This window comes from Hermetia illucens, chromosome 2, assembly GCF_905115235.1.
Source record: "Hermetia illucens chromosome 2, iHerIll2.2.curated.20191125, whole genome shotgun sequence".
Classification (NCBI taxonomy): domain Eukaryota; kingdom Metazoa; phylum Arthropoda; class Insecta; order Diptera; family Stratiomyidae; genus Hermetia; species Hermetia illucens.
Window position 1 is genome coordinate 111,117,187 of NC_051850.1, and position 12,766 is coordinate 111,129,952.

Consider the following 12,766-nt stretch of genomic DNA (forward strand, 5'->3'; position numbering starts at 1 on the left):
TTGATGGAAATCCTACTATTTTTAACAAAGTTATAGTTGGTAAAAGTTGCCTCTTTCACGTCAAATTATTACGCCTTAAGAGACAAAATTTCAATATCACATTGAACTGAATATCAGGTATATTCAACCTATATATACTGCGAGCTATATTTAAATGGATCCACCCTACACCTAAATATTCTTTCATAAAAATTCAACAAAGCACCTAGTTTCGGCCTTTTTTTATTAATTAAAGAATGTTTAGCTTTACTTGAATAAATATCGCTATGGACAGTATTTTGAAGCTTGCCTTTATCATATATGGTTGTGCAGGGGTTCGCCGTTCCAGTCTTTCTACTAAATCCCGTACCAATGTATTATATATAACCGTTTCGAAGTCGGGTATGAGTGACACACAGATAGACAGAAAACCATTTTCCTTTTTATAAAACAATTTCATTTCTCAGAATATTTATTTTTATAACACAACCATTTAAGGTTAGGCTATTATGCAGTTATTGAATTTATTTTAAAGGAGGAATAGGTTGGTTTCCGTATTCGGCTGGTAAATTAATTATGAATCAGAAGTAACTACACATTCTTCTTCTTCGTCTGCCTCTGTTTCGTTGCTTTCTGATGCCTCTTCAAACGAGTCGTAAAGACCATCCATTAGTACGTCATGCTCTTGGATTATCTTAACATATGTGCAATCCGGGGAGTTTTCAAGGTGTTTTTCCCAAGGGTTGGCTCCATCTGTCCAATCGGACTGATTTAGCCCACAACTGTAACATTGCACATTGTCACCTTGGCCTGTGTAGAAGAAACCAGCCATAGCGAGGTCAACTCTCATTTCCGTCAAGTTCCTTGGTGCCAACTGAAAGGATGTTATCTTTGATAGTAAATCTTGATCAGTTAAATCGATTAATTTGTGTTTTTTTAGAATTTCAACGTATTTGCAATTTGGGGAATTTGTAACATGCTTTTGCCAGGGATCATCGAGTTCACTCCATTCGGAAATAGTTGTACCGCAACTACGGCATAATACTTGGTCACTGGATCCAGTGTACACGAAGCCAGCCATGGCGTATCTTCGAGCTGCTTTCTTTAGCATTCCCGGCGCTTTGTTATATGATTCTAGATTCGTTGGCAAATCTTGTTGGTGCATAGCGTCCATAATTCCGTGTTTTTGAACAACACGTAGGTACTCACAATCTGGCTGGAGCTTAGAATGTTCTTCCCAAGGATTAGTGGCTTCTGTAACATCGGATAAGATTAGGTTACAACTCCGGCAGTGCACTTGATCGGAACGGCCTGTATAGAAGAAACCTGCCATTGCATATTGTCCCGTGTTTTTCTTCAAAACTTCGGGAGATTTCTCATAAGATACAATTTTCGCTGCCAAATCTTGGCTTCCTGCACCATCTAGTAAGTCATATTTCACCACCAGTTGAACGTATTCACAATCCGGTTTGGATTTCAAGTGCCGTTTCCAAGGATCCACATTTTGGGGAAAATTTTCATGGGTCTCTCCACAGCTACAACATTTGATTTGGTCGCCATGGCCAGTATAGTAAAATCCCGACATAGTGAGTCTTGGTGCTACCGCCTTCAATGATTTCGGGGCCTCATCGTAGGATTTTGAAACAAACGATAAAGACTCAGTAAGATTACATTTCCTTTCCAAGTCGAGTCGTGCAGATTGACCAGGTGTGTACTTTGTTATTACCTTCAAGTACAGACAATCCGGTGATGCTCTCTGATGGGAATCCCATGGGTCGATGTTGCCATCGGAGACGTTCACTGTTGTTTCACAAGTCTCACAATGCACTTCATTATTGTTTCCAGCATATAGAAATCCAGCAGCCACAAACCATTCCGATCTATGTTTTATGTGCTTTGGTGCATTTTTGAAAGTTTCGAGAGCGTGGGCCACACCTCTCGAGCTGATTGCCATAATTTCGCGATTGAACTTATCACTCTGTTGTTTTAACAAAACTGTTGCACCGTCAATCGCTAGCATTCTTTTTATATGTACATAGATATTTCAAACGTAGAAAACCTATGGCAAATCAGATCACTCACTCGTATGACGACAAAGCTTTAATAAAATATGTCTGGCTGCCGTCCGTCCCTCCGTCCCTCCGTTTGTCAGTCTGCTCGTCACACAAATTTTAAGGGGGTAAGCCACTGTAGAGGCCGAAAAATAGACATTCATACGGGGATGTAATGAGAATATGTAGCTTACAACAAAATTCAATTTCTAATAAATAGCTTTTTTTCACGTTTTAGTCCCACTTGGTTTCTCCTTTACACCCCTTCCAATTTCCTATTTCCCACCCCGACATTTACTCAAATAAAAAAACTTAGAAATGGTAATTCTTATTATTAAGGTTTTGTTAACCTTATTAAAATCTGTTCAATGTCTGTCTGCCTGTCTGTCGGTCTGTCTTGTTTTTTTTTTGAGGAGGTGGAAATATTCAAAAGACACTGGCCTGGACACGCCAGCGTATGGAATTCTTACCCACTAAAACCACCCCCGACTCCCCCCAAGCCTCGTGGAATCACCGTACGGTAATACATAATGGGGCGGAGTCAGCTCATTTCAGTTTGGTCCTCTGCCTTTCGCAGCTTGCTCTGGATAGATGCGACCATGGAGTCAATCGCATCCCAGTCGTCTTGACAAGCCAACATTCCAGAGAATCTGGTACTGGCGATATCCTCCATGCCCCGTGAGAAACTGAGTAAGATTATAATTAATCTCACCGTGTCGTCTCTCCAACCATTCCTTGATGGCAGGGATGAGCCTGTGTGCCCACCGACCCTTTCCCGAGCGTTCCAAATGCTCTTGCCATCTATTTAGAGATCTTTCCCTTTCAGCGTTCTTCGTCTGCGATAAAGGAGGGATCGATTTCGCATTATATATATTCGTCATCTCATCTGCCAAGATGACAATGGGCCCCATTCCAGAGATGACGAATGTTGCATCATCTGAGACAGTCCTGAATGCCGATTGAGCTCAGTTTGTTAGCGTCAAATGTAACCTGCAATGCCTTCCCCCAAACTGGAGCTGCATAGAGCAGGATCGAACACACGACCCTAGCTATAAGCAACCTGGAAGCATGCCGTAGCCCTCCCACGTTCGGAATTATTCTTGCCAAGGCCACACTTTCAGTGGATGCTTTATCATAAACATACTGCACTTGCTGTTTATAGCTAAGCTTCCCGTCTATCATCACTCCCAAGTTTTGATGGCAGGCTTGATATGAGTGATGATATGATTCCCAATTTGAATACGGGCTAAAATTCTTTTACTTTTCTCACATCCAGGGTCACTACTATGCAATATTTGCTAGTACTGCCCTTTAGGTGGATTGCATCTTCGGCCAAGCCAGTAATAATTTTGATGGCATCAATGGTTGATCTGGCTTTACGGAACCCATACTGCCGATCTGAGAGACCTCCCTGGCCCTCAACAACCGGGAGTAATCTATTATAGATTACTCACTCTAGCATTTTGCCCACAGTGTCCAAAAGACAAATAGGTCTGTAAGAGGTTGGCTCACCTGGTGGTTTGCGAGCCTTAGGCAGTAACACCAACTTTTTTCGTTTCCATGATGCAGGAAATATCCTCTCGGACATGCACGCATCGACCAACTCCGCGAACATGTCCGGTCTGGATTTCACGGCAAACTTAAGGGCCTTATTCGGCACGCCATCCAGACCCGGAGCTTTGTTATCTCCTATCCTAGCGCAGATCTCCAGCAGCTCGTCACTGGTAACTGGCGGTATTGCCGTGTCGTTCAGAGGCCGCTGGAACCTGTCTATGCCCCCCTCTTGCTGTGGGAATAACCCTTGGATAATTTTTAACAAGAGTGAAGGGCACGTGATCTGCGGAGATGATCGGCCTCCAAATCGCCCCATCACGAGTTTATAGGCGCTCCCACACGGGTTTACGTTCCTTTCCGAACAGAGCTCTTTAAAGCATTACTTCTTGCTCCGTTGGATGGCGAGCCTGAGGTTTTTGTAGGCTTTCTTATAGGCGCTATTTTTGCCCTTGGTCGTTTCTGCCTACCGGTCTCTGAGCCGCTCTTCTGGCTCGGTGACGGGTTGATCGAAGGCTGGCCAGTTCAGTATTCCACCAGTAGTTTGGTCTTTTACTGGGGAATGAGCATCTCTTAGGCATGGACGCGTCACACGCTTTGGCGATGCATTCTTTCCGTGGAGGCGCGTGCTTTATTTGGTTGTTGTTGTAACCACACCTCTATGAAAGTCTGCTCATCCAAAGCTTTAGCGGACCAGCCTGACATTTTTCTCGGTTTCGAGTGTGATGGTCTTCTACCCAGTGATTCCACCAATAGCCTAAAGAAGATTGCCTGGTGATCGCTGTGGGTGTAGTCCTTGCTAACGCATCAGGATATATCACGTGCCAGTGCAGGGCTGACAGAAGTTAGGTCTAGGATCGAGACAGACCCCCCTTTCTGAAAAATGTTTACACATCCGTCGACCAGAATGATATCCAACTGTGCGCAGGCGTCTAATAGACTGCGGTCCCTTGCATTTGTCTCTCTGCTACCCCATTCACGGGCCCTAGCATTGAAGTTACCAGCAATCACCCTTGGACTACGACCCCTTGCGTCAAGAACAAGACTGTCAAGCGTTTCGTCGAATTGGGGCAGTGTCAGGCTTGGTGGGGCGTAACAACTGTACACATATATTTATTTTCGCCCACACAAAGCCGCTGTATGTCTAACCCCCAGTACATTGTATGGTTTGTCGACCACATGCCCATATCGCCGTCCCCCCAGTTGAGTCTGCAACCCATACGCCACCGTGACGGTTTCTATAGGGTTCGCTAACGATGGCAATTTCCACCTCGGATTCGTAGATGGTCTGCTCGAATAAATTTTGAGCGACCCTATAATGATTGAGGTTTATTTGAATAAATCTCATTTTTTCATTGAAGCTAGCGCCTTCTTAAATTCCGGGCAATTACCACTTCCGACACTATGCCGGTAATCCCGTCCCTCACTTACTTCGCATAATAAGCATTTGGGGTCTCTATTGCCCGCTTTGGCAATATGGCCTTTCTCTCCACACCTTCTACATCGATCGGACCGATCAGTGCCGCTGGTGCATGCCTTCGTGAAATGAGCAAATGCGAGGCACTTGAGGCACCTCTTTAGGGAAATCTGCTCTCTCAGACGGCAAACAACTCATCCGATTCTAACTTTCCCGGCTGCCAATAACTTCTGCGCTGCGTCCATTGGTAACCGCAATGTGGTCGTTGGAGTACTGCCATAGGCTTTCCGCAAACTCACAATGGACTCTTCGGCAAGTTCCTCAAACTTGAACTGTTCCATCAGGGCAGGGCAAATTTCTCCTTTAGATGTCACTTCACCGAGATCCTTGCACTGTATATAGACCTCATGTTTTTTGGTCGGTACTGTGTCATTCTCCCCAAGTGAGTTCTTAACTTGAGTTCGGAAGCCATCAGTTTTTCCCAAGCTGGTTTTTCTCAGCTCAAACATGAGGTCACCCTCTTGGGTCCTTCGAATCTTGCTGACATTTTTGTCTAGATTTTTTAGGTCGGGATCAGCTTTGACCTTTTTCAGTATCTCCGCGTAGGACAAACTTCCATTGCTGGAGATTACAATCGCTTCTAGACGAATTCTCACTTTTGCCTGTCTGTCTGTCTGTCACACGCACTTTCCTCAGAAACGGCTGTACCGATTGACACAAAATTTGGTGAGAAGATGGGACCTGTAAACCCCTAGACATGCAGTGAGTGACATCCTTCTACGTTGAGATTTAGGGGGATCCCCATACATGTAAAAGGGGGGTGTGAAATTGTTTTTCACCAAATATGGTCATGTGGAATATCAAATGAAAGGTCTTAATTAGTACTTTTCGTAGCCGGTCTTACTTTTGAGTTTTCTTAGAAAGGCGGGGAGTGGGAGGGGTGGAGAGTGATGATTTCTTTAACGGACTCATTCTCAGAAACTACCCAACCGAAAAAACTGAAAAAAATCATGAAGCTGCCTCTATATGGTGCCTAGGCTTCAAAATACTCTCCAAATCGATATCTGTTCAAATTAAAATAGTTATCCTTCCGATGCTTGTAGTTCTTCTAAATAAAAATAAAACTAGGTAGCTTGCTCCTACTACAATATATTTTAATAGTTAGTAAATACGTATTTCGAAAGCTACTTACTTTCTTCCTGAGTACTGAGGAAGAAAGTAAGTAGCTTTCGAAATACGTATTTATTAACTATTAAAATATATTGTAGTAGGAGCAAGCTACCTAGTTTTATTTTTATGTTCAAATTAAGTTAATGATAGTATATTACCATATTTTTGGGAAAATTGAGTAAAACGCCCTTTAAGTTTATTTCAGAGTTATAAAAGTTTGTAGTAGGCTGTCGTACGGAAGGTCGCGGTTCAAATCTCGCTGGTGGCAGTGGGATTTGTATCGTGATTTGACGTCGGATATCAGTCGACTCAGCTGTAAATGAGTACCTGAGTCAAATCAGGATAATAATCTCGGGCGAGCGTAATGCTGACCACATTGCCTCCTACAGTGTTCTGCACTGTACCGTTACGGTCTTGAAAGAAGTGCGCTAACAGACTTCAAGGCCCGGATCCAATATGGGTTGTAGTGCCAACGATTATTATTATTATTAGTAGTGTAAAATATAATATGAAGGATATTATCTCCAAGTTTGATCAAAATCATGCTCTTAGTAACAAAGTTACAGTAGCTCAAAGTTGGCTTTACCGTGTACATTTACAATCCGAAGTACTAAATCTGACATGCTAAATGCATATACGTAACGGGGTACGTACAAATGGGATAGTGCTACACTCAAATATACTCGCACAAGGAGCAAACAAAACCTTTCATACCTGAAGCGCCCAGCTTCCGGTTTCCCGACTTGTTTTTTATCAATTCAATGTACAAGACCCCCCACAAGAACGCTAAACTCCATTTAAATATTTTCAATTTTTAGTATAAGAACTCTTTAATATTCCCAAAATTATTATTAACGATTCGTTGTTCCTTCATCATACATTGCAGGGCTCGGTCATGGATCTGATTACGCCCCATTTTGTGTAAGCACAAAACCATATTAAAATCGGTTTACTGTCTGTCTTTTTTTTTTTTTTGAGGAGGTGGAAATTTTCAAAAAGACACTGGTCTGGACACACCAGCGTGTGGGATTTTTACCCACTAAAACCACCCCCGACTCCCTCCCTGCCCCGCGGAACCACCATAAGTGATTACATCACGGGGCGGAGTCAGCTCCCTTTAGCTTTGTCACCTTTCTTCTATTCGCGGCGCACGTGACCGCGTTTTTCTCCTCTCCTCTGCTTTTCGCAGTTTATTTTGGATAGATGCGATCATGAAGTTTACCGCATCCCAATTCTCTTGATGTGCTAGCATTTTCGGCACCAGATTTTCTGATAGTCTCCTCTAGATTCCTCCTTTCTTCCACAAATCTCGGACAGTGGAAAAATACATGCTCTGGGTCCTCTGGGACTCCATTGCAATTTGGACAGTCGGGTGAGGTCTCCAATTTAAACCTGTGAAGGTATTGGAGATATCCTCCGTGCCCCGTAAGAAACTGGGTGAGATTATAATTAATCTCACCGTGTCGTCTCTCCAACCACTCCTTGATGGCAGGAATGAGCCTGTGCGTCCACCGGCCCTTTCCCGAGCGTTCCCCCCGCTCTTGCCATCTATTTATGGATCTTTCCCTTTCAATCTTAAGATTAAATACTTCGTTGTAAATGATGTTCCACAGTAGTGGGCCCAATACGGAGCCCTGCGGGACACCCGCGGAAACAACGTACTCCTGGGGTCCGTCATCGGTGTCATACCAGAGCCTCCTTTCAGTTAAATAGCTATCGACGATAGCAGCAAGATAGGCGGGAATACCAACATTCGCTAAAGATTTCCGTATTAGATTCCAATTGGCCGAATTGAATGCATTTTTCACATCCAGGGCTACCACCACGCAATATTTGCTGGTACTACCCTTTCCGTAAATTGCATCTTCGGCCAAGCCAGTAACCAATTTGATGGCATCAATGGTTGATCTGGCTTTACGGAACCCATACTGCCGATTCGAAAGGCCGCCTTGGCTCTCAACAACCGGGAGTAATCTATTATAGATTACCCGCTCTAGCTTTTCCCCACCGTGTCCAGGAGACATATGGGTCGATATGAGGATGGTTCACCTGGAGGTTTACCTGGCTTAGGCAGAAGTACCAACTTCTGCCGCTTCCATGCCACTGGAAATATCCCCTCGGACATGCACGCTTCGAACAAGTCAGCAAACATGTCCGGTCTGCATTTCACGGCAAGCTTAAGGGCCTTATTCGGTACTCCGTCCAGGCCCGGCGCTTTATTGTCTCCTATTCTACCGCAGATATCCAACAGCTCGTCTCTGGTGACTGGCGGAATTGCCGCCACATTCAGAGGTGGTTGGAATGTGTCGGTGCTCTCCTCTTGCTGGGGGAATAACCCCTGGATGATTTTTAGCAAGAGGGTGGGGCATGAACGGCGGAGATGAACGGCCTCTGAATCGTCCCATCACGATTCTGTAGGCATTCCCCCACGGGTTTATGTTCGCTTTTGAGCAGAGCTCCTTAAAGCACTCCCTCTTGCTTCGCATGGATGGTGAGCTTGAGGTTTTTGCGGGCTGCCTTATAGACGCGCTCTTTTTGCCCCTGTTTGACTCTACCTACGGCCCTCTGAGCCACTCTTCTGGCTCGGTGGCAGGCTGATCGAAGGCCGGTCAGTTCATCATTCCACCAGTAGTTTCGTCTTCTACTGGGGAATGAACACCTTCTAGGCATGGACGCGTCACACGCTTTGGCAATGCATTGAGCCAGATGGACGGCTCTTTCCGTAGAGGTGCCTGCTTTGTCAGGCTGGTCTAACCACACCTCGATGAAGGTCTCCTCATCCAAAGATTTTGCAGACCAGCCTGAAATCTTTCTCGGTTTCGGGCATGATAGCTCTTTGGCCTGTGGCTCGACACATGTCTCAAAGAAGCTTGCCTGGTGATCGCTGTGGGTGTAGCGTTCACTGACGCACCAGGACATACCACGCGCCAGCGAAGGGCTGACAAAGGTCAGGTCTACAACTGAGCCTGACCCCCCTTTCTGGAAGGTGTTTACAGCACCTTCGTTAGCCAAAACTATGTCCATCTGCGCAAAAGCTTCTAATAAACTGCGCCCCTAGCATTTGATTCCCTACTACCCCACTCTAAGGCCCAAGCATTGAAATCACCAGCAATCACCTTTGGACTTCGTCCCTTCGCGCCGAGAACAAGACTATCAAGCATTTGCTCGAATTCAGACAGTGTCAGACTTGGCGGGGCGTAGCAGCTGTATACATATACACCACTTATTTTCGCCCACACGAAGCCACTGCCTGCCTGACTTGCAGTACATTGTATGGCCTGTCGACCGCAAGCCCATATCGCCGCTCCACCAGTCGAATCTTTGACCCATATGCCACCGTGACGGTGTCTATACGGTTCGCTTATGATGGCGATTTCCATCTCAGATTCGAACGTGGCCTGCTCAAGTAAATCCTGAGCGACCCTGCAATGATTCAGGTTTATTTGAATAAACCTCATTTTATCATTGCAGTGAGCGCCTTCCTAAATTCCGGACATTTACCACTTCCGGCAATATGCCGGTTATCCTGTCCCTCTTTTACTTCGCACAATAGGCACTTGGGGTCCCTATTGCACTTTCTGGCAATATGGCCTTTCTCCCCACACCTTCTGCATCGATCGGATCGATCAATGCTGCTGGTGCATGCCTTCGCGAAGTGCCCAAACATGAGGCATTTAAAGCACCTCTTCAGTGAAATTTGTTCCTTTAAACGGCAGACAACCCATCCAATCCGAACCCTTCCGGCAGCCAATAACATCTGCGCTGCCTCCGCTGGTACTCGTATTGTGGCTGTTTGAGTACCACCAAAGGCTTTTCGTAAGCCCACAATAGACTCCTCGGTGAGTTCTTTCAACTTGAATTGCTCCTTCAGAGCAGTACAAATTTCTTCATTCGATGTTACTTCATCGAGATCCTTACATTGAAGGTAGATCTCATGTTTTTGGCCACGCACTGCGGCATTCTCCCCAAGTGAGTTTTTCACCTGAGTGCGAAAGTCATCAGTTTTGCCCACGCTGGATCTTTTCAGCTCGAACATGAGATCCCTTTTCTGGGTTCTTCGGATTCGGTTTACATTTCTGCTCAGATCTTTTAGGTCGGGATCCGCTTTGACCTTTTTGAGTATCTCCGCTTAGGGCAGATTGCCCTTACTGGAGATAACAATTAGTTTTCTAGATTCGCTGTACGGTTTCCTCCTTCTGACCTGTTGGTGTTGGTTTTCAGGATATCCTGTCTGCCTTTTTTTCTCTTAGGCGCCTGCTGATTATTTAAAGGATCCCCCTCTTTTTGACGTACTCGCTTATTTCGCTGGGATTCGATGGTAGTACGGTTAGGCGTCACTTGGGTCGCTTGTGATACTGTTGGCATAGCGGGGTTCGGCGTGTTCTTATTATTCTTTTCCTCCATCTGTGATCTTTTATAGAGAACTCTAATAGCCCTCACCATATTCTTTATGGCCTGGTGCACGTTGTGCTTGTCCTTGATAAACTCGGACAGCTCAACTATTTTTACCCCAAGCTGGGTGAAGGGTAATTCCTCCGGATCGGGACTTTGCTCCCTATAAGTCCCGGCAGGGTTACTACTTTTACATGGTCATTCACTTTTGGCCTGTACTTTATCCTTCATCGTCTTTGGCATTGGTGGAGATCTCAAAGTTGATGAGCTTCTTTTGAATGGATCTCTTCCTTGTTCCTGGAGCACCTCCTGCTGTCGAGCATCTTGAACATGTGCGGTGAGTGTTGTCACGGTTTTTGTTGTCCAAAAAGCTGCTTTTAGTTCATCTTTGTTTGGTCTTGTTATTGGTGTTCTCGGTAAAGTCGTACTTCGCTTGAATACCTCCTTCTCCAGATCCAAATCACTTGTAGCGTTATATGCCAAGGTGGCCAAGTTATCCACCACCGAGGCACTGCGGTCGAGGGATATCGACGACCGGGAGCCCGCTTGCTCACTCCCAAAAGCCGCCGGTATTGGGGTTCCGAGCCCCTGCACCGTAAGTTTCCTCCTTCTCTCGTCTTCCATGGTGGTTTTATGTTCTGGGTATCCTTCCCATAGCCATTTTGGTCCGCGCACCAGAGATGAGCAAACACTAGCCCATGCACAATCAGAGAGGAAAAGTGCATAAACACATATTTACACATCAATAGGTATGCCCCAATCCGCCAGCCGGGGTCGCGCCTGATGGGAGATCTGGCCACTCCTCACAGGTTTGTCTGTCTGTCTGTCCGTCTGTCTGTCTGTCTGTCTGTCTGTCCGTCACACGCATTTTTCTCGGAGACGGTTATAGCGATTGATACCAAATTTGGTAGAAAGGTAGGAACTGTGAACGCTCACGCATACAGTGAATTACATCCTTTTACGTCGAATTTAAGGGGGATCCCCATACATGCAAAACGGGGGTGTACAATTTTTTTTCATCAAATATAGTCATGTGGGGTATCAAATTAAAGGTCTCGATTAGCACTTTTCAAAGCCGATCTTAGTTTTGACATTCGTTGGAAGGGTGGGGAGCGCGGGGGGTTGAAAGTGATCACTCCTTTAAGGGGCCATTCTCAGAAACTACTAAACCGAAAAATCTGAAAAAAATCAGGAGGCTGCCACTATATGGTGCCTGGGCTCCGAAATACCTCACATGCCGATATCTGTTTAAATAAAGTTAATAATAGTATATTACTACAGTTTTTTGTAATTGGCTAGAAACCCCCTTTAAGTTCATCCTAGTACCTTGAAATTTTGCAGGCTATAATATAGAGCATGATGTTACCAAGTTCGGTGGAAATCGCACTATTACTAACAAAGTTATAATACCTCAAATTTGTTGCTTCTTTGAAAATTGAAGACTATGAATGTCAATACCACCCGAAAGTGGATACTCTCACATAATATATGGATATATTACGTGCTACGTACTAAGAAATACACAAAACCTTTCGTACCTGAAGCGTCCAGCTTCCGGTTTCCCGACTTGTTAACGTTTGCTTCCTGATCGAGCGAAAGTTTGTACATACAAAACACACCGTGGACCGCTGGTTCTGCGGAATTGTTGCTGCTCTGGGGTATGTTTGGGGAAACTCTCCTGATAGGGAAGTTGACGCTGCTGGTTGATGGAGAAGATAAATTGATTTCGTTCAAGAGTGGCAGCTGGCTGAGTAGAATCTGTCCATGCTCTCTTGGGATGACTTTATTTAGCTTTCTTCCACATATTCTACGAAATTAAAGGTAAATTTAGATCGTTCATCGATTTACCAGAAAATTAGTTGATTGAGGCTGGCAGGATTGAACCAAAGTGCGGTACTACGGCCGACGAAACTGTTGCTCAATGGAAAACAAGTCGGGAAACCGGAAGCTGGACGCTTCAGTCGGGACGGTTTTATGTATTTCGTTTATAAAAACATTTGAGTGGACATTAGTACCTAACACGTAATATATGCATATGTTATGTGAGAATATCCACTTTCGCGTGATACAGACATTCAAAGTCTTGAAGCAGAACAGAAGCGATAACTTTGACCTATTACAACCTTGTTAGTAGTGCGCTTTTAAACAAACTTGCTTTATGTTATAGCCTACATTGCTGCAAAATTTCATGATTCTAGGATGAACT

General features: G+C 44.9%; 1 protein-coding gene across 1 annotated transcript; it reads right to left on the bottom strand.

Annotated features, from left to right (window-relative positions):
- Positions 1-274: 274 nt before the first annotated feature.
- LOC119648931 (baculoviral IAP repeat-containing protein 3-like) lies at positions 275-1,961 on the bottom strand. The gene has a single exon (XM_038050844.1). It carries the CDS (start codon positions 1,931-1,933, stop codon positions 554-556), a length of 1,380 nt encoding a protein of 459 aa, XP_037906772.1. The 5' UTR covers positions 1,934-1,961; the 3' UTR covers positions 275-553.
- Between the last annotated feature and the right edge of the window lie 10,805 nt (positions 1,962-12,766).